Source organism: Bombus vosnesenskii, unplaced genomic scaffold (genome assembly GCF_011952255.1).
Source record: "Bombus vosnesenskii isolate JDL3184/JDL3185 unplaced genomic scaffold, Bvos_JDL3184-5_v1.1 scf7180000013605, whole genome shotgun sequence".
Lineage (NCBI taxonomy): Eukaryota > Metazoa > Arthropoda > Insecta > Hymenoptera > Apidae > Bombus > Bombus vosnesenskii.
In genome coordinates this window covers 622,833-649,710 of record NW_022883144.1, presented here as the reverse complement: position 1 = coordinate 649,710, position 26,878 = coordinate 622,833, and the positions used below count along the sequence as shown (strand labels likewise).

Sequence of the window (26,878 nt, the reverse complement as noted above, 5' to 3'; positions counted from 1 at the left end):
ATTAAGTATGCTCATAAAATACAATTGTATAAATATTATTACAAAACATTTCGTCTAATTGACAAACAATATATATGTATATGAACCTATCATGCAATATGTGATTTCCAGTAAGAATGTAGTGTACGTATAGAGTACGTAATTTATACTTTTGTACGACTTTATTAAATATTATTTGTAGCAATATCCTGTAAAATAGTTAAGGACGAGATTGAGTATATACAGATTAATATCTTATCTTCATTCTGCTTTATACATAGATTTATGGTTTGCATGAATTAGTCGCCTATGTAAATTAGTAATTTCGATTAATTAATACTCGTGTTTCGTTGAAATTATTAGAATTATTCATACCTTGGAATTATTTAATCATGATTGTATAGCGGGTTTACACTAGACAGTTGAAGAATATATAAATATATTTCATTTTTAAATAAAATATGTAATTATGAAATAGATTTTATATCAATGACCCTAAAATAATTTGACAAATTATATTGCGTTTTTTAAACTAATTTGTATAAATAGTAAAATAAGATATACGTGTGTACAATAATTTGTTAGGATAATCATAATTCGTTATAATCAATCATACGTGGAAAAAATATATTCTCAGTTCTTATTGCGTATTGTACGTGACATTGTAGCGGAAATAAAAGACACAAATTGTTATACGTAAAATTCTGAAAACGATGGAGATCGATTCTTTTTTATCTTCTTTGTCCTTTTGCAGACTATAAACCAATTTGTCTAAATTTTAAAACATCTTAAAAGCTTTCCTGTTATTCAATAATATGTTTGTATTTGATATAAAAACAGAGAAAATATAATTTCTGGAATTTTTCAGAGAACGAACAAAAATATTTCATCAAACCCTTGTGAAAAAGTGACGCTGTCGTGTTTGAAGTTGGAAGCTCGTTAAATTTAAACAATTGAAAAAGGAAACGAGGACAACGGTGAAACTGCAGATTTCCAGAATGAAAATTGAGAAAACACTGAAATAGCCACACGGAACAATTCCCTTTTCCAACTTGTCAGTTTTTGTCGGTCCAAGCATCGAATTACAATCTCGTCCAGAGATTTCAATTAATTTTGCCCGTTCGTCGATGAGAGACAGTCAAAAAAGGGAAGAAAATTGACTAAAAAAGAAAGTGACCGACTAATTACAGCTCCGAAACGAAGTCTTTAAATCGCACGAGTTTCCGTTTTCGTATACTCGTTACCCTGATGTAATTAGGATATTTCAGTAATCGAACGTAACGTGGATCGATCCAATACTCCATTCTCAGGCTTTTTCAACATTCTGACTGGTTCGTAGAAATGACCGTAGGTTACAAGTCATATCAATTCTCTTACGATTGGCATATCACTAAAATGCTATACGTTGATCAAAAGGAAAGAAGGACTTGTTTATTCGTATTATTTCTATATATCACTTCTATATATCTGTGTTACATTCTTCGTATACCAACGAAGATATAATTCTTTTTATTTACATTATTTATTATCTTCGAAACAATTGCGTCAGACGACGATGCTTATATCTTAGGCCAAGAATAACTTTATTTTTATTCGATACATTCCTACACATCCTCTCTATATGTTCTACAAATTCTTTCCTCGCCACGCAACTGTTCACGGTAAATATGAAACGATTACTTTGATTTCACAAGTAGAAATTTTTACGATTAAACGTGTTTCTATATTTTGCTTATCGCAACAGAAGATACAATTTCTCGCACTTTCTCGTCTTTCCACTGTCCGCGTCTTTCCTCGGTACACCAATCGCTCTCAAACAATTAAATGCGAGACAAGTACTTTCGTTCTCCGAGGGATCACCCCCACTTCCTTCCCCACCTGTTCGCGGTTGGAAGATCGTCGGCAAGTCACAATCGTTGGTCAGTCAGTCAGTCAGTAAGTCAGTCAGTCAGACACATAATCGATCAGTCGACGAATCGATCGAAACGCGATCATCAAACGCTGGATTCTTTCAAACTCTCGGTTCATGAACTTTCTGACTGACAAGTGCGTTCACCTCGTTAAATGCATAGTGTAGTTCAAATGTCGAAGTGAATCGCAGCTGGAGTATCGAAACAACGAACAATCTGTTTCGCGATAAAGAATTTTGTGATTTCTCTGAATATTGTGGAAATTTACTTGAACAGGGTAGGATTTTGTAAACAATAGCAGAATGTAAAAAGTGGATCGTCACTGCTTAAAGGTGTTGAAGAAAAGAAAGGTGAGGTTCAATCGAGGAAGTCGTTTCATCTAATCAAGATTAAATTACGGGTAATTACGATAATGAATGTTTATTTATTGCGTTTTTCATTTAAAGATATACTACTCTGTTCGTTAACGAGCTTTGGTAGGAGATATAAACGAGTCTCTACGATATGTGAAATACTTTCCAAACGATTGGGTAGTAATCTGCGAATTAATAGAAGTTTTGGAAAAGTTATTTCTTTTCCTATTTCTTCCCCTGCATAATTCAGAATTTCTTTTTAAATATTGCTTCTTCTTTTTTCCTTCCCTAATTCTATATTCAGGATTTAGATTTCGATTTCTATCGAATTTTCCATTTACAGAGAAATATTAATGTAATGAATTTTTTGCAATATTATTTATACCATTCATAGAAAAAAGGATGGAAAAAGTAAAGTTATCTTATAATCAACTTTTTGGAAGGATTATAAAAGATATCTGAAAGAAACTGATTTTAATCTGAATTTCTTTTTAATTTATAATAAATAGCTTAATTATATTGCATGATTAAATATTCGTGAATGAATACGATATATGAATGAAATACGATATATTTCAATGAATATATCTTCAAAAATGTACAAAGTAGGGCAAAATAACAATTAGTAAAAATATCCTTATGCACATAAATTTAAAGTATTATAAACTATCAAAAATAATGTCTATGTATCGGTACCACTTTCATCTTCATTTTCGCGATTAGGCGATAATGACCGCCCTTTGGCATTTAATATTCTTAATAGAAAACGCGTTAAATGAGTCAGTGGTAAACAACGTCTTCGTCTGCATTGAAAATGTCGACTTGACAACCATCGAAGTATCTTTCATACGTATTTATAATTTATATGCAATATGCATGATTTCGATGACTCACACGAAATCGACAGCTAAAAAGAACTTCGTGCAGTTGGATCTTGCCTGCTAAATGTAACAAGTGCATTGCAATACCATTGAATATCATTGAAGTTTATTGTTAGAATTATCGTTAAATATTTCATTTCTGGAATCTTATTTTAAAACACTTTTTCCTCGAAGCACCGCTTAGAGATAGAAGATTGTTTATAGAGCTACAAAAGAGCTATTTTTTTTTTATTAAATCATAAAAGCTATTCGTAGGAAGTTTCGGTAACGAAGCGGAACTTTCTTCTGGTTGTTTGCCACTTTGCTAACGGATGGAACGCGTCCATAATTGCTGTACAAGTTGTCATAACGAGAGTATACAACCGATCATTATTTCGTATTGAACTGGAGCTGTCGGTTGATGTACTTGTCAATTAAATCAAGAATTTCGCTTCTTGCTCCTTTCTCGTTCATTTCCGTTTGGATTTTCATGCATGCTAGTTTAACGAACGAGATACGATATTACTAAAGAAATAATTATGCATTTGTCAAATTGTTAGGAAAAAAGAAAACAGTTTTAACTAAAAAAAGTCGTTGATAGACTGTGCATGTTTATACGAATTTAAAGTTTTCTGAAAACAATAGGAAAAATAGAACATTAGTTCAAACATTAATACGAACATTATTAAGCAAAGATATCTTTCACTCGTTAAATATTACGAGTAACGAGTACTACGAGTAAGTATAACGAGTGCTATACTTCGTGCCATATATTTTATGAATCGTCGTCGTCGGAAAGCACGCAGACAAAATATTTAGCGTCGGCAGTAAACGTCGACTTTCCAAACTTCCTGTGCGCTCGGTTTCCAGGGTACCTCTGTGAGATCGTTTTACCAAGAAATCCCTCTGGTGGAATGCAAATAACGCGCACGGACGAACAATCCGAATCTTCGGCTAGTACGTTCTTCTTTATCGCGAAATTAACGTCGGTCTCTTTGTGGAATCCATACGAATATGTCAGACGCGCTTTCCACGAACAGATAACAGTTTTTAAGTTAAGTTAATGATGTCGTGCGAACATGATCACTGCGTTTATCCAAAAATAGAAGCATACATGAAGATCATAGTAAAGAAAACACGATATAAATATATTTGTTTACTTTCTCGGTCTGTTTGATGTTTTTTATTTTTTGACCACATTCGCTTTATTTTTAAGGCACTTCGCGTGTGTTTGAAAGGAAATATTTTAATATAGAGCAAAAAGAACTTTAGATGAAAGGATCAAAATTATTACAAGAACACGCGTCACATCGAAAGATTTGCTACGTTCCCACAAATTAATTCAAACGTGGAATTCATGCTTATGTCGCAATTTAAGCAAAGGCAATTTTCGCCTAAGGAAAACTTTAAGAAACGTGATAAACCAAGCACAGAGTAACTAGATAGAATATTCTTAGCTCTGTATATATGCCAATAGTACAAAGAGCAACCTTCTTAGGCGAATCGTTAATAAAACCAGCTACGAAAAGAGGATAATACTTAGTTCACGAATTTTCCTCTTCAATAGTCTTTCGTTCGCGAATGTAATATGATTTACTCGTTGTGAGAATTCTTGATAATACAACAGTAAAAATTCCGCGCGCCGTGCGTGATATAAAAATCGTTCTTTTTTGCTTGGAAACGATTATCTTCTTTATGTTTTATGGTTAAAGAAGCGTTTCAAACATCCTGGTCGCATCGATCGGTTCTTACATAACTGAGGAAAAACGTAATGAGAGAAACGACGGCCGTTTAATACATCATCACTTCTTGAGTAAAAGATTCGTTAGAAGTGTTTGAAAAGACAAGAGAAAATATAACTTTACGATGTGAATTTTTTCATAGAAACTATTTAAAAACTGTGCAGGATTTTTGTAAGGTATTTATGAAATTTTGCATGAATATCTAAAATTCGTGAAGAATATTTTAAATGTTATTTTAATGTCTGAGTTTTAAGGAAATGGTGAGTAAATTAAACGATGAATGGAAAGGAGATAAAGGTATGATTTAAAAGGTATTAAAAATGCTTCTTTTAATAGTATGTCTTAATATGAAGATTGCAGGGACAGAACATGACGCATGTATAAGTCACATTCTTCATATTATATGAGATCAATTCTAAAATAATAAAGTAATTTTGTTCGTATATTTAAGATCAAATAATAAATTAAAAACATCGCAGTAAATGCAGCACATTTGTGGTTGCACAATATAATTCCCGCTGTAATTCGATGTCTCTGTGACGATAATTCTGATCCAATTCCTCGAAACGTCAGATATATGTTTCTTAGAGATTCTAATAAAATGTTAAGTGCAAAATGTAACAAAATTGTGAACACATAAATTAAACAATTGCAACTTGGCTGTCAGCAAAGAGGAAAGGTAATTTATTCTTGCGTAAAGTTCAAAGACAACAAGAAAGATATTTAGGTTTATTCCGATATCGCGTAGAAATCAGAAAATTTGTGAGCTTCTAAAGCAGTAATTATTAACCCTTTCCCGTACTTTAGCGAGTCAGACTCGCGATGAAGATTTTGGTCCAAATATGAATATCGCGAGTCTGACTTGCGACCAGATACTTGGGCCAAACGTAAACATAACAAGCCGAACTCGCGGACTGTTTCTTCGCCCGTTACGATTGTGACCGAATGTTAGTTCCTGTTTACGAGCATCAGGCTGGTCTGTTTCGTCGAACTAAATGGTACGAGAAGGGGTTAATGAAAAATTTCTCAAAGAATCCAATAAAATTGCGTCATTTTCAATTTACTAAGTCGGTTTCTCACATATTACAGAATCAGTGGATGATTTTATTCAAAGTCAAGATAATCAATCAAGCAATTCCTCCACTTTGTGAACGACGCTAGAAGAACATTAACTACAAACGTTGATCAATTTAATTATACATTTGATCAAATCGTTAAGAACTCTTCAAGATCGGAACAAGGAAAGAAACGCTTTTGTGATTAAAGAAACGACTTCACAGGAGTGGAAATTATTGATGAAGAGGTGCACGTGAATAATCGACATGCAACATCCCGAAATGCGTTTTACATCGATGTTGGCAAACGCCGCGAAAAGGTGATTAACAGTCGTCCGTTGTCCCACAGAAAGAATTGTGGGAGAAAAATCGAGAATGGAACTGAACGCGTTTGTCATCTATGTTGCGGTGAGTGATCATTCTTCATTGTGATAACAGACGTCAAACTACCTAATTTCTATAGTGGCTACAAAAAATTTGGCACGTACATTTATTTTCCAACGAACCGTTCCTCTTTTTATCAGGTGATATGCGTTTCATTTTCATAGTGTTAAATTTCGGGTCAAGGATAAAATCGGATAAACGTAAAGATAAGGTGATTGATTACATCCAAATTGTATCCAGAAACTTCAAATAGCAAATTAATTTATGACACGTGTCGTTGTACAACATCAGTCATTTTATAACGTTTATAATCAGCATGTTTGCAACCACTCATCCTGAAAAATTGATCTATAGTTCCTCGTATGAGTTTTTTACCGAATAATTTGACTTTGTCACGTATAAATTATAGTTATTATATTGGCGCATAATATCACGTATAATGAAAGATTATATTTATTTTATATTGATTTTATTAAAAGAAAAATTATATTAATTATATTAAAATATAATTATAAAATATAAGGAAGGAAGGTAAGATACAAAAGATTAAAAGATAAATTAACAATAACAAGATTAGCACACAATAGTAGGGTAATTACATTAATGGATTATTATAATATTGTAATATTAACAATTAAATATTTTGATATACAGGGTAATTGGTAACTGGTGGTACAAGCGGAAAGGGGGTGATTCTACGCGAAAAAAGAAGTCGAAAATATAAAGTAAAAATTTTTTTTCTTTTTTTTTAATTTTTCCATCGAGACAACGATCTACAATGAGATCCGTTATAACGAGGTGTGATAAAGTGCACGCGTACCGAGCGAAAATTCAAAGTCGATTTTCTCGAAAACAAAGCCTCAAACGAAAAATTTTTATTCTATATTTTCGACTTCTTTTTTCGCGTAGGATCACCCCCTTTGCGCTTGTACCACCAGTTACCAACCACCCTGTATATATATATATATATAGGTACTTATATCGCTTTTAATTGTAAGTCATGAAATTATAAGAGCGTTACTAATTTTATATGTATGTATTTCTTATCGCTTCGTATCAAATACACGTAAGATTCCATTCTATCGTTACGTGTTACGTCATGTCTTTTCGATTCATACGTACACACACTTACATATGTGCTTGCTCATCGAACAAAATGCCGACGCGAGACGTCGTTTTGAATACTTATTGTTGCTACTGGCGCGATGCAACGCGTTCGAATTGACTCGCGCGAAATCAAACGCCGAAAAACTCGATGTTCGTTTCATCGAACACAACACGCTCACTCGCAATTTCGACAAACTAGTTGCCATTGAACTTTCGTTTTATTAACTTATTTTACATTATTGCATCTTTGGAGATGATAACGTGATTTTTATTCTGCAAATGACTTTACGACAAAATAGTAAATTGCAAAGTAAACATCGATGAACGTATGATTCCTCCTTTTTCTAAACGTAAGCACTTTTAAAACTCTAGTACAAATATATGAATATACGTACGATATAAAAATAATATTAAACTGTTAAATATTTTATAGTATAGAAATATCCAGATATAATATAGGATGGTGTAAAAATAATACATTTAAAAACAATTAAATATCATCAGCTGTAAAAGAAATGGATGAGAATCGTGTAAAATGTAAATAACTTACTATACTTTTTATATTATGTATATTAAATTATACGTCTCTGAAAATGTGCAATATCCATTTCTAATTTTATATCAGATGACATTTCGATATGGTAAAATCGAATTTTCCCTCCTTGGATCTGACATTGACGAGCTGTAGACTCCTTCGTGTGGCCGGAAGTAGCAGCCGGGACATCGACTTCCGGTCCCCATGTCTTACTAAGCAGACATGTATTACCATCACGCGAGTCTGCATTCTTACTGTCTGATGGGATCGACCTTCGAACGGGATTACTCTTGCATAAATAAATCGTCTAATTAAAGAAAGTATCGATCGATTTGATTAATTCACCTTTCCTGCGATTCAGTGGCTTGGAGATCATAAGACAACCATCACATTTGTAAATGAATTTCTGAAAGCCCGCAAAGTCAATGACGGCCACTTTAAATATTAATTGCTTCAGATTAAATTTTTTCGCGATAAATACCGGATCAAAAGAACTTCGGGCGAAGATCTCTGTAATAAAGATCAAGTTTCAATCGTTTTCTCCTTCCTAAAAGAGATATCGATATTTTGAAAAATCTAACTGCTAAATGTCTATCTCTGCACATATTGGCGTTGCTAACAACCAGATGTGAAAAAAGAAAAAATGTATTTTCCATTTTTATTAATTACTATTAATTATCTTTAATCCTTTGCGTTAATCGATAATTCTTAAATCATACCAAGGATTCTCTCTTCGTAAGAGCAAAACGGTTCTATTTTATAAGTGGTTCAAGATTTTTGCACGTTACTTTAATTATACATAAAATTCATTTTTTGCTATAATCTTCTACATAGCGAAACAAACGAACTTCTAGTAAAAGTAATTTTACACATCTGTTAATTTCTTTCTGTAATTCTTTACATGGCGTAGGAAAGAAACTTTCAGTGAAAATAATTTCCAACGTAGCAAAAAGAGAAAACCTTCGGTTCGTCGACTTTTTCTATTACACAGAAACTGCAGAAACTCGCATGTACCAACGGACGCTGGTACTACGTTTCATGTTTGCAACGAAATTCCCGCGTAAGATCGCAAATATTAAAGTCCGCGTAGCAGCGAGCCGCGTGTGGACAAATTTCGTCGTCGGCCGTAGTGGTAAAAATGCGAGAACACGAGTTTACAATAAGCTTCGTGTTTGCAAAGGGTATTGGCGTTTGTCATACAGATATTACATGGTCGACGAACCTTGAGAATTTCTTAGAAAGAATGTAACGCCGGACTGTACGAAGTACACGTCGCACCAAACGCGGTTCCAAACTCATTTCACGTACACATCGACCGATATCGCCGATATGAACACGAAATTTTATTCGCAATCGATGTCACGAAATGATATCGATGTTTATCGATGTCCCTTTTACGCTGCTGGACCTTCTTAAACCTGTGACAAGTATAAAAATTGCTCGGTTTAGAGTTGTTCGTTCGATCAATAAAATATTGTAGTATTTCTTCTTATATTAGGTTGTGCCATAATAAATTTTTCTAAGAACATTTTTAAGATAAAGGATATGAATGGATGTACATAATATGTTTTACAATGAAGATTTTTTATCGAATATTCTCGCTGTTTCGGAGCGATACTAGGAATTCTTTTGTATACATCTCAGAACATTTTATATAATTGTGTTAGAAATGGGCTAATTTTCAATAAACATACAGTTAAGGAATAACATTTAAAATTATCTTGTCTAAGTATTAAATAAAGATGAAAAAAAGCAGATGTGGAGCTTCGAATATTATAATTATCTGAACGCAATAAAATATGATAGCCGAGTGAATTTATGTTTTCCCATCGGAGAAATAAAATTCTGTCTGCGATAAAAATTGAGCATTCTTCCGCGATAGAATCGGAAAGAGGAGTGGCTTCGCTTCTATCGACTACCTAAGGTTATAACGAAAGTTTAGCTGTCGCTTCTTAGGTGGCCTTTACGAAAGTCCGTCACGTACAACACGTGTACGTGCCTTGCGGATTTATTGCAGTCATACTTTGTGGTTTCGACATAACTCTATAGTGTCGAGAATATGTCACTTTCGTTAAATTTGATAAGAACCCCTAACTTCGAGAACTTACAAGACGTTCGCAGAACTCGTACGATTATCGAAGGGAAATATTTTTATCCTTTTCAAACAGACAGAATCCTTACTAAATAAGAAAAATAAGAAGCAACAACGATGTAAAAGGGAATATTATTATTGATAAAAATAAAAAAATACATACATCCTCGTTCATTTTGATGAACGATCACGTATGCGTTGAACTCACCTCAATAGTTACGCGAAAAGCTTAATTCAATGAATGATTCACATTACAGAGCTTGGCGATAGCATCGATAGCCTTCATCGATACGATAAACGCGAACCCACCGTACTACGTGAAACCCATCGAGGACGAGAACGATTACGCTCGTGTGCTGGAGCTTTCGCTTTTGTTTTACGAGGCACAACGATCGGGAAAGCTGCCGGAGAACAATCGAATCCCATGGAGAGAGGACTCGGCGCTCGACGATCGAGGACTGAACGGAGAAGATTTGACCGGAGGCTATTATGATGGTAGTTGAAAACAGTATATAGTATGGTATATAGACTACATAGTATATAGGAATGATTGCATCGCTCAGGCAACGATAAAATGATCAGTGGAAAATATACTTACTAGAAATGAAGTTCTGTAGATAGAATTTTCTACCTACGCGATATCGTGATTGTGTAAATTTGCTATCGTTATATTGATATATGAAAGTGCTTGCACATCTTTTTCCTTTTTTTCTTTTTTGTTAGGATTATTTCTTCGAGTAATGTCACGAGTAATATTTATTAACGTAGGAAGACTGTAGGTAAAAAGAAAGTCGCATTTTTCGTAATTTTTTCTAGAAGAGCAATTTCAAAATCCAACATCGTTAATTTGAGTTTGAGAGTAAATATGTTCTTATCATTTTCTAACAAAAATAGGGATTATAATTGACTGGAAGCTTTATTAGTCGCTTAACGGACGCATACACGTGAGCATACTTGTAGATTTAATTCTTTAGTTTAGCAAATTATTTTTACCACTGATCTTTATACGTTTATCTCTATAAATAATTATACATATACTAAAATATCTATACATCTTATAAAAGATATATTATACATCCATTTGCAAGTTGCTTTTCAAGTTTTGCAAGTTGAATGTCACGATATTCTAGAGTACAATCATCTTGATTAATAAACTGAAGAAAAATATGTACGTTGAATCATTAAAAAGTTGTAACAAAAATACCTGATAAAGACGTAGTACATTAAAATGTAATAATTCGAAATATTTTTAGCTGGTGATTTCGTGAAGTTCGGTTTTACTATGGCTTCGACAACTACCCTTCTGGCTTGGGGCGCCGTCAGTTGGCCAGAAGCTTACAACGCGGCTGGCCAACTCGACGAACTTCGTAAAGCCATCAAATGGGCTACAGACTACTTCATCAAGTGCCATGTAAGCGAATATGTCTTTTACGGGCAAGTCGGGGATTTCTCATTAGATCATACGTTTTGGGGGAGACCAGAAGAACTGAATACCACCAGACCTGCCTATAAAATTGATCCGGAACACCCAGGTATAATATCATAACATCTAATATTAATAATAACAATATTAGATTGATCGTGAAAAATTCTGTCACCAGGTTTTTGAAATATTCACAAATTCATTTACAAACGTGCGTTAAGTAATATCTTTAATTTTTCTATTAACTACAATACCGTGCGAATATCATCTATATTATAACTATATTGTAGTACATGCTACTACAACACTATATTGTAACCACATACAATTATATAAATTTAATTTTTACGCGGGGAAACGATAGTCTAGTTTTTGAAAACTGCAACTGATAATTCTAGTCAAAATTCCCTTTAGCAGAAAATCTGCCTACAATCCCATGTATTGCAGATGTACCTACTACATGCTATCAACTTCAAACGAACAAGCAACACGATGAGTAAATTTCGCGGCAGTTCATACGTAGTTTCGAGCCAAAAGCCAACGTGAAATTCCCGAAAGCTCATAATTTCGCGTAAAACTTTCGTCAAACATACGTATATTGCGAGTTTTGCCTTTCTCCTATATATGTAACTTGTTTGGCGGCGAAACATGGAGAAATATTTCTTAACTAGGCAGCGTTCATCTGCAAAGCAATGTATGATATCGAACAAAGTTCCATCAAATCAGAAGAGCCTTCATCAAAGAACTAGAAGATATTTTCATTTATTTTACGTAGGAATGCTTAGCCTAAATTTCTTTCGCGTTCATCGCGGATTTTGTGTAATTGCAATACTGTGGAAAATGTTTTGTTTTTATGAACAAGTGTAAGAACAATTTCTTAAATGTTCTTTTCAAGAATTAGTAATCAGCACGACAAATGTTATTTAACGTAAAATAATTATTACTTCTATTATGAATTCCTTTGATTTGAAACGTCAAGTAATCTCTTCGTACGTTCATTTCATACTTTCTGCTATTCTCTTTCCAGTGTATTTGAGAAAGCCGATTTCCGTTTCTTTTCTCTTACGACTCTCACCAGGTCCATATATGCTCTGTAACATTCATAGGTTTCTTTTTATTGTAGAATTTGAGAAAGTTCTCGACCTGCAAAAAAATATATTCGAACAACATTATAAAGAGAATGCCTAATGATTCACTTCTGTACTTCGTATTATTTAACAATTTCCTCCATGCGTAGTTCTATTTGTTTTCATTTATTATTATCATCAATTATAATTATACTGTTTATTATAATAATTACCATTATTATTCATATTTTTACTATTATTTTATCTATATCTATTATTTTATTACTATAATCATTTTTGTAGGATCCGATCTAGCAGGTGAAACCGCTGCTGCCCTCGCAGCATCCAGTATGGTATTTCGTAATCACGATCCAGAATACAGTGCTAAATGTTTGAAACACGCCAAGGAATTGTACAAGTTTGCCAATGAATATCGAGGGCTTTATCACGAAGCGATCCGTGGAGCAGCTCAGTATTACGAGAGCACGGATTATGGTGACGAATTGGCTTGGGCGGCGGTGTGGCTGTTCAAGGCAACGAACGATACAATATATCTCGAGGATGCTGAACATCATTACCAGCATTTCCATCTCAAAGAGAGACCGAACGAATTCTTTTACAACAAGAAGGTCGCTGGCGTTCAGGTAAATTCATTCGCCTGATTAAGTACTGAAAAATGATAGAAAAGAAGGGATACATATTCATTGAATTCCTTTTTTTTTTTCATTTTTCTTATAACTATAACTTTCCGGCTGTAATTTCTGAGGACATTTGTCTGCCCCCGCATTACAATGCCGACCAGAAAGAGTTAATTTGCAATTTACAATATACCTAGCAGATGAATCAAATTTCTGTCTAGGTTCCGTTTCTCAAATTAGATTCTTAAAAAGACCAATAAATTCGTAGAAAATATTACAAACAATTAATTTCTTCTAAAATATCTTCAGCAAGATAATTTACTAAAAAATATCATGAAAATCAAAGCAAAATTAAAACGCGAAAAATTACTTGTATCGGGCTGATATGAATTAAAGTCAAAATTTTGGCAGGTCTTGTTGGCACAGATGACAGGGCAACCGGAATATCAGAACGCGGCACGTGCTTTCTGCGATTTCTCTGTGCGCCAGCAAAAACGCACGCCGAAGGGATTGCTGTACATCGACAAGTTCGGCACCCTCTGCCACGCTGCAAATGTAGCGTTCGTTTGCCTGGAGGCGGCTGACTCACCCGGTATCGGCGATCCCCAGGAATATCGTGAATTTGCCGAGCAACAAATTTACTATATGCTGGGAGGAGGCGGTAAGCTTGCTATAATACGATATGACTCTATTGGAAATTGTATAGCCTGATTCAAAGGAGCAGGTCTCGAGTAAAATGTGATTTTACGAATTATCATGATAAGACTTTATTATCAAACGTTATTTGTTTTTTATATCGAACGCTAATAAATAATGAAAATTAATTTTACATTGAAAGAATTGTTTTTAAGATCTATATATATACCGTCGACCGTGAGTATTAACCTTACTCTCCACCTCACCTCCTCTTCGCTTTTGTATCGCTTCAGATATCGTTTCTTTCTTAAATTGTTTTATTCATAAAAGGTGTGGAATACACAAAAAGAACAAACATTAAATTGAATAATAAAATCAAACATTTGAGAATTATACGTATTTTAATAATACCTATTGAAATATAATATCCATTTCGAGTCGTATAAACTTGAGAAGGTCAGCCTGATTAAGACGCCTAGTCGTTACAATTATTGTAAAACTTTAACAAATTTTACTTTATTTAGTATTCTATGTTGCAAGACACGATTACATTACATTACATTACACTACACGGATAAATTAATAGATTTGTAATAAAATAATTAAAGAATAAAGACAGTGGGAAACGTTGAACTTAAATTAACATTACGAAGAATCCAAATACATGCTTATGGTCAGCAGTGTACATATACAATATATTTATCGATTACATACTTTTTACTTCTCTCTACGAGTACTATAATAAACCTTCAAGTATCGCACTCACCTTTTTCAACATCCTGTATAGTTACCCTAATTTCTTCGTTTCTCGCATCGCAATTAAAGCAAAACTCTTTCCACCCCTATTAGGCAGGAGTTACGTGGTCGGTTGGGGTCGAAATCCACCGAAGCAGCCACATCATGCTGCGTCATCCTGCCCCGACAGACCAGCCGTTTGTGGATGGCCCGAATTCGACAAGGACGCACCAAACCCTCAAATCCTTTATGGTGCCCTGGTCTCCGGCCCCGACGAGGCGGACAAGTTTCACGATCATCGAGAGGATTACGTATACACGGAAGTCACATTGGATTACAATGCCGGATTCACGAGTGCACTGGCCGGATTGTTGCAACTACGAGTTAAAAGCACTACGTAACGTGCGATAACAGTTCGCTGCTTTTGGCCACGAAACAAGGAATTACTTTACTCTCCAAAACGAAATAGTTCGCGTTAAAATAACGAAAGAAGACTTTTTCGTAATTCATACATAATCTGTGAATACAAAATAAATTGAAAGATATTGTCAAATGATCTTTCGGAGAAGGATTATCTTTTGACTTTTATTTTTTGAAAGCTAAAAGTTGATAATTTTATGTGTATATCAGTTGAATGAAAGATATTCCGATTCTTGTTAATGGTGACTAATGTATCGAATGGAATTCCAAAATTTGCTATAGAGGATCGATGCATTGTTAGGTGATCGTTTTCGAAAAATTCGATGCAGGATAGTAGTGTCTTTCAGTCGATTATCGAAACGTATCGTTAATATTATATTTCTATGTGAATATCAATCGGGTAAAGGATCTCTTGATCCTTATTGGTGGTGTAGTGTATCAAAAGCGAGATTTGTGATAGAAGATCAATGATTGGTCATGGTGAAATAATCGTCCTGAAAAAATTAGGTGGATTGTGTGTTTAGGTTGATAAATACCTACTACTAGTAATTTCATCGAATTATTATTTTGTGAATATTATGTGAAGTAAATATCAAGTGAACGATTTTTAATTCTCGTCTGTAATATGGAGAAATCGAATAGACAAGTAATTAATTCTGATAATCAAAGGAAAGTGGCAAATGTATATTCATGACTATGAATTAATTAAACAAGAAAATGAATTAAGTAATTGCAGCCATGATTGAAGCGCCGTTATGTAAGATTGACTAGATGTTTTATGTATGATGAATAGAAATTTATATCGATTGAACGATTGGATGTAATTTATTGATGTAACGTTGATTGATGGGAAGGTGAAATTATTTTCGTTCTCAACGTACGATTTTATTGAAACGATATCTAGGCTGTGTAGCTTGACGCGCTTGAGTATGGCTTTAATAGATTCGATTGGAAAATGTACATATATAATGTAGCGGTGTAAGGTATGTATAAGGTTAATAGAAGAAAGGAGTTTATTTAGGTACGAAACATAAAACTTGTTCGGTAATTAATATAATTAAGAATATTATGTAGTTATATTTTGTAGAACTTTCTTCGAAAAACTTTTTTAAAATAAGGGATGCTATCGATTGATACGTCAATTTCTATGCCATTATTCACGCTATTCTCGCTTCTGTTAAAGCTTTTCTTATTGAAAAATACTTTAGAATGTACATAATAATCGCATAAAAATATGAAAAATTAGCTTCCTCGTCTATTTAATAGTTCTATAAATATAGTGTATTATAAACTACATAAAAGCGCGCATATGAAAAAATTTCAATATCTTAGAGTTTTATATTCATCTTCGGTTATAATTTACTTCTGAATAAATATCTAATATTTCTTATTATTTTATGCTTCAATTAATATAAGACGAGCTTACTATGTACGATAGCTACGAACATACATGCGATTAGAAACTAACATAAACGAAGAACAAAGTAATTGTTCCTGTTAAATGCAAGATAATGTGTATTTATATTATCTTAATTATTTAACCTTGCATAATTTATATGCTTCCCAATATACTAGACTTATGTAATGTTATACCTACTGAAAACATCCTATATTGTTATAAATAAATAGTCGAATATTTTCCATAACTCTACGGTGGTCATGAAAATTTATACGTGAAAATTCCAGAAAGCAATTCGAAATTCTGAACGATATTGTTTGAGTATTTCTCGATATCGTAATTATAGTGGAACAAATGCATAACTATAACATTTAGAAATTTATATACAGCTTTTCAGTTCAATTCGAAACCTAGTAATTTATAATCGTTCTAAATAAATTATTTCATGCTAGTGTAATAACATATTATTATTAAATACGGTAGTAATATCTACTGGTAATTTAGTATTAAATACAATATTTATTTACAATCAAATACAGTAATAATAAGCAAATAAAATAAAGCGATTCGAAAGATGTCGCGACTTTAACTCTAGAGCAGTAGATCTTAGAGCTGAGGAGGTTGAGATCTCACAATCTTCGAGTGCCTCGAGCGAAATTTCACGACCAATGGAAGTTCTGCTCCTTAGCTCTTTTCGGTGGTTCGACAGATTATAACTTAGAATGTCCTGAAGGTAGAGAGCTTCCTTGCTCGTTCTGTTACCCTAAGAATTTTCCCACGTCCTTGAGATCTAGATATTCGCGTTCTCAACACCTTCAGGAAAAATTGATATTGCTTCTTTTGAAATCCACTTGCCATATTGATATTTTAAGATTTTAGAAAATTCTAGTATCGCAGATTAACAGAATTAGACCTGAAGGATTATACCCTGATAAAATTGTCATAAAAATGACATATATATTTTTTTTTTAAGCACCTAAATATTTTATGAAACTTTTTTAAATCTTTACTTAAACAATTGTAAAACGTTCGAGTATTTTGTGGATAGATAATGGCTTGTTATTATGCCGACGTATATCGAATGAGTACATTCCTGACCGATTGTTCCGTACGGTCTCCAGTTACCCAGCTTATATCGAAACACGATTTTTCCATATCAATTGCGTCAGCTGCTTTACTTCAGGTGCAGTCACCATCGAACAACGTTCGCTATCATGTTCCTATCACTATGGAAATGAAATGTGTCGTGTTTATGTACTTTACGCTACTTCCTCTGTTGCTATTGACTACAGAGGTTTATCTTCATGGTTTTAAAGGCGAAGGTAGGTCCATTTTGAATCAAAATAATTCATTAAATCTCATATACTAATAATAGCAACAAAAACAAACAAGTTTAGAACGTCCTTCATCGCAGAAATGTGATGATGTGATTTTATTAAGCTCCTATATTATTAACTTTCATCCCCTGGCTAACCGCGTCTGTCAATTTTATCATTTTTATAAGCATCTACTTGCTCAAAATCTCTTATTCACCAAATTATGCAATATCATATTTATAATCTAACACTGTTCTATTTAACCCTCCAACCGGGGGCGATTTTCATACTTTTCTATACAAAATCGCGGACGAAATTTATATTTTTGTAGATTCGTTATAAGAAGACTTCTAATATGCAACACAAAAAACGCGATACGATAATAGGTCCGCCGAAATTAATAGAATAAGTAGAATGCGATTTCGACATTGCACATGGCTGGAGAGCTAAATTAAATAATACAACAAGTATTATGAATTCTATAAAGAATACTGTTTTTGTTAAACAGGTATCACATAGTAACGTAAAATGAAATTGCTAGTGCATAGAATGTTAAAAAAGATATTAAAGTTACAGAGTTCTCGCGTACGTTATTTCTGGAAACGTGTATATTCTTCGGAAAGTAATCTATTCTGTGCCTGATTACAGTAACTACAGATGACACCAGTCTCAGAGGATGCACGTATTTACATTGCGGCGGGGATGATGTTTGCGTACATCGAAAATTTCGATGTAAAGACCCTCCGTGTCCCAGTATGCTATACTGCGCGAGATCTCGAACAGGTAAGTGCCTGGATGGTACTTGTCGAAATTGAATTACATGGCGAGATAAACTGTACGAAGAACATAATTAATCGCATCGATGCAATTTTCTATTCTATCGAACAGTTGTTTAAGTCGAAAATTCAACATCTTGCGTTAAACTATTGCTTTGAGCAGGGATACAGTAAATTTTGAATTGCTCGGCACAAAGGAGAAATGAAATTCCTGTCTGGTGCACATCTTTTTTGGTCGAACGTATGAACATGTATATTGCGGACCGTTCTGAAAAGCGAACTATTTCGTGGAATTTTCATTCTCAGTGAGACGATTCACGTTTCAAAAACGAAAGATTTTCTCTGCGAGTTATCTTCGTCTCGATCTCTTCTAGCTGAAACTACCTGCGCAATATCTAGTAGTAGATTTTATTTAAAACGTTATTTGCTTTGGACTAGTGATGGATTTGTTTTAAAATATAATTTGTTTGAGAATATCTTATTCCAAAATTTATTTAGAAATGTTCTCATTCCACAATTTTAAGTATTTTCTACTCCTCCTTTTTTTTTATCAAAAATATGCTATATTCCTCTTTATATAATTATCGATATTACACGTGTGTCTTTTAAGAATCTTTAAGAGGACCCTCCACCTGCGATACTGTGCACTGTACTAATGGTTACGTGTGCATGTTGAAAGTTCGTCGTTGTCACTGGGACGAAAGTGAGCATTATAATAATTTATTTTCTTTTAATTTAAAAAACAAAAGAAAGACTATCGATATCTTCGTTGTTTCGTTAAAAGTTCTTTACTGTGGATTAGTAGATAATGAATTGCATTTTATTCAGAGTGCGAGCAACAGATAGCAAGATGCGTAACTCAAAAAGAATACTACGAAGGCCCCGCTTCCTGCGCCGGGTTCAAATGTCCTCAAGGAAACCACTGCATTCTCCGGGAATCATTCTGTGCAAATCCTCCTTGTAAATTGATAAAAAGCTGCATGAAGAACAAAGGTTCTTGTCTTCAAGTCACTGTGATGATGACAAGTCACACAGACTTCAAGATTTTTATATATTTAGTACATTTTAGTTTTTCTGTTATAAATAGTCGTAATATATTATATATATACTTTCAATAATAGTGATAAATTTAATAATAGTAGTAAAATAAGTAATAGTAATAAATTTTCATTCGTAGTGAAAATTTTGCCAAATGTAAATGATTATTTTATTATAATTTATTAAATGAAATTTAATGCAAATGATTGTTTTCGTAGAAGTGCAGCATTTATTCGTAAAGTGTCGAAATCTCGGTTGCTCATCAGAATACGAATGTTTCTTACGAAGACCAGAGGGTAACTGTTCGATTCCACTTTGTAAACACACACCGGATTGCATAATGCCAAGAGGTAGAGTTCACAGAATTTTGTATATCATGTGAAGGAAATTTGTAAAGATCTTTTGTTTTCCTTCGTAATTTTCCAGAGAACGAAATGGCAAATGAACGTTGTCGTGGATGGATATGCCCACAAAGGCAAACCTGTTCCGCAGAAATTGTAGGATCTTGCGAGACAGACGACTGTAATATTAAAAGAACTTGCCATGAGGTACATGTGGCAGCAGCGAATGATTCTGCTTCATCTTTCTCAAGAAGATCTCTGAAGAACGAGGACGAAGTCCCTCGAAATGATAGCGAGGTACATTTCTTCCTAAATGGAATCGAATTATTTTTATGTATTGGCAAATGGAATCGCGTTTCTACATTTTATGGAAATATTAACTTAGGCTTAACTAAATTATTAAATATTAATTGAATTGCGTTTTAACCAGGTTCTTCTGTAATGACCGAATTCACAATTAATATAGTCAAACTGAATTTACTTAATTTCGTTCCATGAAAATGTGAAAATTTACTTTTGTCATTTATTTTTAATAGGAACGAAACGATAAATAAATTGTTACATACAAGATAGGAACAATCTACATGACGAGGTGACTCGTTTTTCCACTCAACAAATGATTATCAATTAGGAATTAGAAATCTTGTTTCTAATATTATGAATGTGATCTATATAATTATCTTTTCTCTCGTAATCACATAATTTTCATTGACATTCTTCAATTGTACGAGTGAAATGTACAAATTTCGATTTTGCGTAAACTTTAAATAAAACTCAAAACTGCTCTAGTAATTTATTAATTTTTGTTATGATCTTTATCGTTCGATAACAGAAATGACTAATATTTCTTCAGATACTAACAAACTCGGATCAAGAAAATGGAGTTGAAAGAAGAGGGTGAATATCATATCTTAAATAATTATTACATTATACAAATAATATTTAAACCTTTCTATAAACAAACTAAAATCAATTATTTGAATACGAAATGCGAGGTATAGAATCCCTGTCTCATGGTTAAATCATCTAAAATCGAAAACTGAATTGGACGGGATAGAACTATGGAGAAAAAATGTCGAAGAACAAGAAGATTTCAAGGTAACGTTCAAAATCAAATTAAGTAGATAATTAAAACTTGTTTAAATAATATATTAGTCCCATTATAAATTTGATTTTCACTCGCAATATTTACAGTAAAAATGAACGCTTGTAAAAGCTAAACATTTTTTACTTTGAGTGATAATAATAATAATAAAAGATCAGTAGAATATAAAAAGTTAAATATCTTTATTTATTTGGACATAAGCATCGAAGCTACTAAGATCTTTCCACGGAATTCAACCAAACTTGTTTCTCAAGCCTTTCACGGTTCCCGATAAAAGCACTCCAGCATCCGCTATTTCCAGCAATTTCAAGATTGGCTTCAATCTATCAAGGAAATACTCGGTTCTGGTGCGTACGGTGACTGGCTAGAGGAAATTCTGTCGTCGCGTGGCAAAGAGTTGCGAAAATGGCTCCAAGCATCACACGGCAATCTGGATGCCATGGGACCGATACTTCCGGGACAAGAACGACCTACTACATTGACAGAAAATCTATACTCAGTTCGCGGTACGATGGTAAGCATACGATGGAATTTTGATCGGAAATGTGGCAAAATGGGCAAATCTTTTACCGTTATTCATGCTTTGCAAGGCCGCAAGTATGCAATTTGCGTTTATTGCGCAGATGGATTATTTAAATTGTGTTACGTAAATTCATTTGGGGTAAATGTGATTTGTGCGATGCAATATGTATGCACATTGAAGGTGAGATAAATGTTCGTAATAATAGTGAGAGGAAATTATCGAGTAAAATGGAGGGTGAAAAAGAGTCGAATAGCAAAATTAAGCAAACTAACGCTTTAAGTGGAGATTTATTATGTCGTAGCTAGTTAAACGAAGAAAAAGATAGCAATGAGAATCTTCTCTTCTGTCTCGTCGGTTCCGTAATATGAATTCCAGTTAATAGTCAGATTTATCGTAACTGGACTGTGAATATTTATGCAAATTCATAGGAATATAACTTTTTAGGGATATAATTAAAAAACTGCAATTTGGATAGAAAATTGTTTTATTAAATATAAACACTGACATACAATTTTCTATGCGGAATGGTACATAAATAAAAAATAAAAAAACGGTATACTCGCTGTAAAGAAAGAAATCGTCAGACACAGCAGGTTATATCAACAACAATCGAAGAATTACCAACAACCTGGACACAAAATTATTGGACACCATAGAAGAACGCGAAAGATTAAAGAGACATCACTTTGTACATCTACGATGGACATTTAGCAATATAAGCTAAATAATATCATAGTGATACGCCACTGGGTGTACTCAAATTCGGGTCAATTTATGTCATCACGATCTGTGCTGATTATATCATTGCATGGTAGATTGCACATACGCAGATTACAATGAAAAAGAAATCTATTTTAAATATTATAAAGGATACTATGTTTTGCATATCTGATATATTTTATGTCATTTTGTGCACCTAGAAATTTTTCATAAATGCATAAAAATCCACAGTGAAATCATGAATAACGGAAAGCTAATTATGATTTATGAAATTAATGATTTCAGAACATGTCGCCATCTGATGATACAAAAGGGATAGAAGAAATTGAGTCTTTTCTGAGAGAAAGAAATTTGACGCATATTTTAGAGAAGATTCTTGTACCAAGCAGAATCCTGTTACCGCCGTACGCAGCTTTAGAAGCTGCTCTGCTGAATAATGTAAGGGAATCTAGCCCTTCGCCATTTTTCAATTATCTTCTGAAATATCCCTCTTACGTGGAAAATCAATTTTTATCGTCGCGGCCACAGAAAATCGAAAATGCTTACAATCAACAGTATCTTGTGGTTCCTGTGAAAAATATGAAGGAATTAACCGATTCTCCGATTATCGATTATAATCCCAGTATACGACATTATCACGGAACGATTTCAGAAAATGGAAAAGTATCTGATGTACGGGACAATTTTTCCTCTTTCGTGAGTTCTATTTTTATCAAATTATTCGTATGAACTTTTGCTTTATCTTTATCTTATTCTTATACATACAATATGCTAACATGAATTCTTTTGAATATATAAACCGATACTGGAAAAAAATTAATTTTCGTTTAATTAACCCCTTAGCCTACGATTTACGTTCGAGAATTTTGGGCCGAAAATGTAAACAAGCTATTATATGTTATATTATACAGTGTGGTTGGTAACTGGTGGTACAAGCAGAAAGGGGGCGATTCTACGCGAAAAAAGAAGTCGAAAATATAGAATAAAAATTTTTTTTTTATTTTTTTAATTTTTCCATCGAGACAACGATCCACAGTGAGATCCGTTATAACGAGACGTAGTAAAGTGCACGCGTACCGAGCGAAAATTCAAAGTCGATTTTCTCGAAAACAAAGCCTCAAACGAAAAATGTATATTATATGTGTATTATATTTGGCCCGATCATCGTACTACGGGCTATGCCCATAGATGTAGGTTAAGGGATTAATTGAATATTCTGTATGCATATTTATATTTATGTATATTTTTTATATTATATTATAGATATAACTTTAATTTCACGAATAAAACAATTACATTTAAATGAAAAATTGATCAAAATCAATTGAATTTATTTATTAAAAAAAGAAAAAGCAATAAGTATTTTAATTATAAATTAATTTTAAAATATTTCTACATAATTGTTTTTGGATGAAGAATGTTCCAGAGAAACAGATGAATTTATCGTCAACCAGAGACGAGCTATCGTCTTTGTGGACTGGACTGCACAAAAATCTTGAAAAGACTTCACCTAAAGTAGAAACGCACTCTGTTGAAGATTCTATTGGTCTTTCGGAAGACAAAAGGTTGATGGCCAAAGCGCAACACTTTGATGACATCCCTGTTGATTTGTTGGAGAAGTTTCTTAAGTTTCTTAACTCTATGCAGTTCTCCCCGATTGAAAATGTGTCACAGACTTTTGATGAAAAACCTATCGAAGAATATCGCAAAGAAGTAAGTTTTCTAAAGCTTTGGTAGAACTGAGAGAAAGTTTTTTTCGAGAGAAAATTGTTTTATACTCGTGATACCTACGAGTAGACAATTAAAAAAGATACAAATGATTAAATAGTTTCTTCCGCTTAATTTTTTCCGTTTCAAAATATTTGCTGTAAATTGGAAATTTAGTCATTTCTACAATTTCAACGCTATATTATTTCCCATTCTTTTTTTTTTTGAAATAAATTTCACTAACAAGCTTCATCTTTTCAGAATTTACCTAAAGTCCCACGAAATGAGAAACACGATGGAGACTTTGAGTGGAGTTCAATAATTCATAGTCAAAATAATGAGGATACATTTAGGAATAAAAATGCTGAAGAGAATGCAAATCAATTTTCTTTCCCTAATGATGACTATGGAAATTTCACAGACATGATCGAACCAGGTGTTAAGACGTTCTTTAATAAATTAGGTATGTTCCCTTCGTCCCTTGCCATATATTCCTCGTTACAATAAATTCGTTCGCTGAAATTTATTTTACCGTCAACAGCAAATCGTAAAGTTTTTTCACAATATTGCACAAATTATTATAATATCTTTACGCTAGAATGAATACATAGTAGGTGGCCTTGCTTGTAGCAGAGATGGAATTTTATAGATTCGTTACGGGTATAATGCCCATTATTTTCCTACTTCTATTGCGAACTGGAAGTTAAACTGCGTTATTCCAGTATCTACAAAAACAACTACGAGTTTTTATTTCAATTCGCAAATCGAATTTTTAAAAGTGAGATAAACTTGAATTCTCACAATCGAGTTTGTTAAAAATTGTAAATTAAATTTATGTTTATTTAATAATATATTTTGACATTTTGTTATATTATCAATTTCCGTATTAAGTCCATTGATAATTAATTACAAAGTTAATTATAGAATTAAGAAATTAACAGTAAGAAGTTAATTAACATTCGATTAAAAGATTTGTCAGATTCAATAAAATAACATTTATTTCAGATAACATTCAACCTTTCAGTTATTCGGATCAGTCGAACGATGTTCAATCACAGTTATCATTCCCACAAATCGACGATATAAACAACGAAGAAATGAATTTAAATATTTTCCTTGAACTGAACAGAGAAAGCCTCTTACCTTACGTACAAACCCTGATGGAAATGATGAATGAGGAGAATGATACTTTCGATAGAGAAACAGAATTGAATTTCGATGAAAGTTCATCAAACACGTCTTTTTTAAATAGTGAACAAGTTATTGTTGATGAAACTAACAAATACTATAACGAATCAAAATCTTCGGGGATTGAATCAAGTAACATTTTTCTGAAAAATATTCTAAATAATATGAATGATGTGCATAATTCGCATATCTTAGAAGAAGAAACATATGACCAGATTTTGCCTACGAATCAAACAGAAACAGCTTCATCAAATTTAAAACCATAACAGGTTTGTATCTTTTAAAAACAATTTTGATAAATCTCTAACATTTAGAATCCTAAAAATTGTATAATGCTTAGAATACTAATACTTAAAATCTAAACAAATAGATAAACGTATCATTAAAGAATAAGTAATTTCTTTATTTTCTTAATTATTTATATTTTAATAATTTAACACAAAACTATTTTCGATACTATTTTTGAGTAGTATACAGACTTGAACTGAAAATATTCTGTCTTCTTTCCGTGAAAAACGTCGATGAAACTGGTAGGTAATTTCAAAGAGACAAATGTACTCTACTACATAACGATTTAACGTAGTCCAATTGTCCAACGCAAGATAAACCGGTTTTTTAATTTCACTACCAGGAAAAAGAATCGAGGACACCTGAGCTAATTTATGCCAACGAGGAACCTACTATTCGGTCCTTTTATAATCTGCCTAGTTACGGTGCTGGCAACGGTGATATTGGTTTTCAAGATTACACGTACGTCGAATATGTTCGTACGAAACTCGTAAAATGTAATGGGAAATCCACTAAGTAAAGTCACAGTCAATATGACGGTATTATATGTATAACGTATTTTCCAACATTTGTTTTTAAGAAATTAAACTGTAAAGTTCAACAGTGATTTTTTAATTTCCTATTTATAGAACATTACGAACAGAAAATCCCTGAGAGAACGAAACGATCTATCCAAGGTAATAATTTTGTATAAATTGTGCAACACACAGATACACTTTTATATAAACATTTTATATAAACATTATTATCAGATTGTGGATTTTGGGGGAATTTAGGGATATTAAAACTACTTTGTAATATTTAGTGGATAAAACAAATATTTTCTGAGATTCTGTTTTTTTTTTTCTTTTAGTATTATTCGTGAAAACATAAATTTCTATAAACATACGCATCTAATAATACTTAATAGTTACTATAATGATACAACATGATATACACTGTAATATAATTATGACAGTAGTACATCTATTAAATGATAAATCATTATAATAAATATCATCGAATGGCTAATCTCCTTGAAAGTGCGAGCCGAAATAAAGCACGAAAGAACGGCAAGGAACGTAAACTGAAGAATATATATTTCCGTTCAGTCATTAATATGCTGTCATTAAATTTCCCGTCTTACATATCCGCGAACACGGCAATTACTTTCTTTTAAAACGCTGTCATTACATTCTAATAAAAACACAACGAACGAAAGGTATTTAATAAATTTGTGTGAAATGTACATTATTATATAATTATAATATAACAATGTCAAACCCTTGTTCCTTGATTCGGTAAATTGAAACTGTTCATAAATGCCAAATGGAACCAAGTAAATTGCGATTTTGTACGTACCAACACGTAATTGTCAATTAAAAGTTAGTCCCGTTACGTAATTGGAATTTCAATTAATTAAAGCTTTGAATATATACGTTTTAACTGATACAGTGTGATTGGACGAAACGTAATAAACGTTGCGATATTTGTAGAAATTCAGTAAGTACGTTTAAAAAAATAAAAAAAAATGTAAGGTACTTTTTAAAAATATCAAAATA

At 32.9% G+C, this 26,878-nt stretch overlaps 2 protein-coding genes across 3 annotated transcripts; both read left to right on the top strand.

Moving 5' to 3' along the window:
• The first annotated feature begins 1,886 nt into the window (after nucleotides 1-1,886).
• On the top strand, nucleotides 1,887-16,582 carry LOC117238740 (endoglucanase E-4-like). Of its 2 annotated transcripts, none has more exons than XM_033503894.1 (7): nucleotides 1,887-2,239; nucleotides 5,934-6,307; nucleotides 10,275-10,512; nucleotides 11,271-11,549; nucleotides 12,811-13,151; nucleotides 13,557-13,806; nucleotides 14,631-16,582. In XM_033503894.1, exons 2-7 carry the CDS (start codon nucleotides 6,275-6,277, stop codon nucleotides 14,915-14,917), a joined length of 1,428 nt encoding a protein of 475 aa, XP_033359785.1. In that variant the 5' UTR covers nucleotides 1,887-2,239; nucleotides 5,934-6,274; the 3' UTR covers nucleotides 14,918-16,582. The 2 variants fall into 2 exon arrangements, with proteins under 2 accessions (XP_033359785.1, XP_033359786.1); XM_033503895.1 differs by lacking the exon at nucleotides 1,887-2,239 and adding an exon at nucleotides 5,228-5,523.
• Nucleotides 16,583-17,534: 952 nt separating this feature from the next.
• On the top strand, nucleotides 17,535-25,859 carry LOC117238745. Its single transcript, XM_033503901.1, has 14 exons — nucleotides 17,535-17,657; nucleotides 18,300-18,434; nucleotides 19,038-19,130; nucleotides 19,256-19,420; nucleotides 19,684-19,815; nucleotides 19,892-20,103; nucleotides 20,660-20,703; nucleotides 20,802-20,904; nucleotides 21,213-21,425; nucleotides 22,440-22,850; nucleotides 23,571-23,867; nucleotides 24,123-24,324; nucleotides 24,867-25,318; nucleotides 25,681-25,859. Exons 1-13 carry the CDS (start codon nucleotides 17,564-17,566, stop codon nucleotides 25,313-25,315), a joined length of 2,550 nt encoding a protein of 849 aa, XP_033359792.1. The 5' UTR covers nucleotides 17,535-17,563; the 3' UTR covers nucleotides 25,316-25,318; nucleotides 25,681-25,859.
• Nucleotides 25,860-26,878: the final 1,019 nt, after the last annotated feature.

Coding starts and splice junctions, on each gene's coding strand:
- LOC117238740 (XM_033503894.1), top strand. CDS start 6,275: ATGGAACTGAACGCGTTTGTCATCTATGTTGCG. Junction 10,513..11,270: donor GACCGGAGGCTATTATGATG/GTAGTTGAAAAC, acceptor AAATATTTTTAG/CTGGTGATTTCGTGAAGTTC. Junction 11,550..12,810: donor AATTGATCCGGAACACCCAG/GTATAATATCAT, acceptor TCATTTTTGTAG/GATCCGATCTAGCAGGTGAA.
- LOC117238745 (XM_033503901.1), top strand. CDS start 17,564: ATGGAAATGAAATGTGTCGTGTTTATGTACTTTACGCTACTTCCTCTG. Junction 20,104..20,659: donor TCCCTCGAAATGATAGCGAG/GTACATTTCTTC, acceptor ATATTTCTTCAG/ATACTAACAAACTCGGATCA. Junction 24,325..24,866: donor GACGTTCTTTAATAAATTAG/GTATGTTCCCTT, acceptor CATTTATTTCAG/ATAACATTCAACCTTTCAGT.